Here is a 2,775-nt window from a genome sequence, read left to right on the forward strand (position 1 = left end):
GTATCATATAACGGCAGATTATCTCTTTCTTTATAAACCGGGTAACCACTTGTCGAGTGACTTTGGCATACGAAGCAACTTCGACCCATTTCGTGAAGTAATCAATAGCGACTAGGATGAATCTATGTCCATTGGAAGATTTGGGCTCTATCATCCCAATCATATCGATGCCCCACATAGAAAAGGGCTACGGAGACGTCGGAACATTCAATGGAGTTGGTGGCACAAAGATCTTGTCACCATATATCTAGCACTTATGGCATCTTTTCACAAAATTGTAGCAATCAACCTCCATTTTCGTCCAATAGTAACCAGCTCGAAGGATCTTCTTGGCCATAGCAGGACCCTTTGATTGTACACCCTCGCAACATTCGTGTATTGACTTTATGATCCTACTAGCTTCGTGTCTATCGACGCATCTGAGCAGTACAAAATCATAATTCCTCTTGTATAGTACATCACCGTTTAAGAAGAACTTGGAAGAGAGTCTTCTTAGAGCTTTCTTATCGGTAATGGATATACCCTCAGAATAATGTTGTTTCTCCATAAATGTTTTTATGTCATAGAACCAAGGCTTATCCTCAGGATCGGCCTTAATTTCTAGGCAATGTGCTGGTTCATCTAAGTGGTCAACCTGGATGGGTGGTGCTTCATTCTTCCATTTGACTTTGAACATAGATGCCAATGTGGCTAGAGCGTCTGCTAACTGATTTTCCTCCCTAGGGATGTGATGAAAAGAGATTTCATCAAAATAGGGTGTCAGTTTTCTGATATGCTCTTTATAAGGTATCAACTTGCTATCCCGAGTCTCCCAATCGCCTTTCACCTGACTGATTACCAGAGTTGAATCACCAAATACCTCTAGAATCTTGATCCTTAAGTCGATTGTCGCCTTTAAACCGTAGATACATGCCTTATATTCTGCCATATTATTGGTGCAGTCAAAATACAATCTAGCGGTAAACGGGAGGTGGAAACCAGTTGGAGAAGTGATAAAAACACCTATGCCATGACCTTGTGCGTTGGAAGCACCGTCGAACACGAGCGTCCATCACGATCCTGGTTCGGGGCCTTCCTTAGGGCTTACCTTGAATCCATGCATAGTGAAGCCTCTGATAAACATGATGTCCTCATCTGGAAAGTCAAACTTCAACGGTTGGTAACCTTCGACAGGCAGGTGAGCAAGATAGTCAGACAAAACACTCCATTTTATTGCTTTCTGGGTCACATACTGTATATCATACTCGGTTAGCAACATTTGCCCCCGGGAAATTCTACCAGTAACAGCAGGCTTTTCGAAGATATACTTTATCGGATCCATTATGGATATCAATAAAGTAGTATGATAAATCATATATTGCCTCAAGCGTCGGGAAACCCAAGTCAAAGCACAATAAGTTTTCTCCAAAAGTGAGTATCGAGTCTCACATTCAGTGAATTTCTTACTGAGATAGTAGATAGCATATTCTTTCTTGCTCGTGTCATCGTGTTGACCCAAAACACAACCCATTGACTCATCGAGTACCGTGAGGTACATAATGAGAGGTGTCGCACCTCGAAAAATGAGAACACGACTTAAGCGAAGCGCAATCGCACGCTCGCATGATAGACTGAACAAAGTTGCCACCGAACTTTATTTATTCCTAAAAAGGAAAGGGGAAATATCGATAAAACCCAAGAAATAACGACAATGATATTGGTCGTCGCAACCAAATCAGGGTTCGGGAGTCGATTACGCAAGGGGAAGGTATTAGCACCCCTCACGTCCGTTGTACTCAACGGGAACCGTTAGGTCAGTTGTGCGCATTAGTATTAGTTGAAATTTTAGGCTTTAAAGTTATTAGGTGGGAAAGAAAGAATAAAAGAGAGGGAAATGTTTTTGGATTTTCAAGGAAGGACTAAACCTAAGTTTTTTATTAGTGGGCCTGACAAGATTTACAAATCCTGCTCCTACGTATCTCAACAGAGAAATCAAGGCTTACATAGTTCTTGGTAGAAAATGTTTGTTTGTTGGTCGATTTTAACGAAAGCTATACTGCATTAATCGATGAAAACATTGTTTTACCCAAAACAGATGAGGAACGGACGTATACCACACATTAAATGGATTTTCAAATCAACATTCGGAAAAACGTCACTTATCTCAACTCAACAATTATGGTCGAAGCATTGCTTTATCGTCTTAAGACAATATGTCTCTCATTTATGAAAAGGTTTTTCTGATCAATCGCACAGCGGCGGAAATGAGTTTGATTGGTTGGATGTATTTTTGAGTAATGGCGAGAACTTGGATGAGCGAGATATGCATCTCGAATCCTAGTCTCAGCAGTGCGTGGTATCCTCCATGTTCCATTTCCATCTTACTGGCGAAAGTGTTTAATAAAGATTACGTGTTTTGAATTTGATTGGGAAAGGGGTTTGAAGAAACTGAATTGGCAAATGACGGCGAAAGTTAAGATGGGCGAGGCATCCACCTCGTATCTTAATCTCAGGAGTGCACGGTATCCACCATAATCCATTTCCATCTTTATTGAAAGGGGTTAAGATAGGAATTAAGTATTTTGGATTTTGAAAGATGAGTACTTATGACTTGCAAGCTCTTACAGCTTGGGTATAATACTCGAGACTACGTCTGGATATTTCACCCAGGTAATTGTCATACCCCGATTTTGATCCTGAATTTTTATGTTCGTTTGGCATGCTTGACCTAACTTTGCTTTGTTTTTATATGAGGATTGGTTTTGATTCAAAGTCATGGTGTTGTGATTGTGGATA

At 40.6% G+C, this 2,775-nt stretch overlaps 2 protein-coding genes across 2 annotated transcripts; both read right to left on the reverse strand.

The window, feature by feature from the left end:
* Window positions 1-247: 247 nt before the first annotated feature.
* Window positions 248-928, reverse strand: LOC127122651 (uncharacterized). The gene has a single exon (XM_051052952.1). The coding sequence runs from the start codon at window positions 926-928 to the stop codon at window positions 248-250; it is 681 nt and encodes a 226-aa protein (XP_050908909.1).
* A 123-nt stretch (window positions 929-1,051) lies between these two features.
* Window positions 1,052-1,510, reverse strand: LOC127122652 (uncharacterized). The gene has a single exon (XM_051052953.1). It carries the CDS (start codon window positions 1,508-1,510, stop codon window positions 1,052-1,054), a length of 459 nt encoding a protein of 152 aa, XP_050908910.1.
* Window positions 1,511-2,775: the final 1,265 nt, after the last annotated feature.

This window comes from Lathyrus oleraceus, chromosome 2 (assembly GCF_024323335.1).
Source record: "Lathyrus oleraceus cultivar Zhongwan6 chromosome 2, CAAS_Psat_ZW6_1.0, whole genome shotgun sequence".
Lineage (NCBI taxonomy): Eukaryota > Viridiplantae > Streptophyta > Magnoliopsida > Fabales > Fabaceae > Lathyrus > Lathyrus oleraceus.

What these genes read in the sequence shown, in the direction of transcription:
- LOC127122651 (XM_051052952.1), bottom strand. Translation starts at nt 928, where the DNA reads ATGGCAGAATATAAGGCATGTATCTACGGTTTAAAGGCGACAATCGAC.
- LOC127122652 (XM_051052953.1), bottom strand. Translation starts at nt 1,510, where the DNA reads ATGGGTTGTGTTTTGGGTCAACACGATGACACGAGCAAGAAAGAATAT.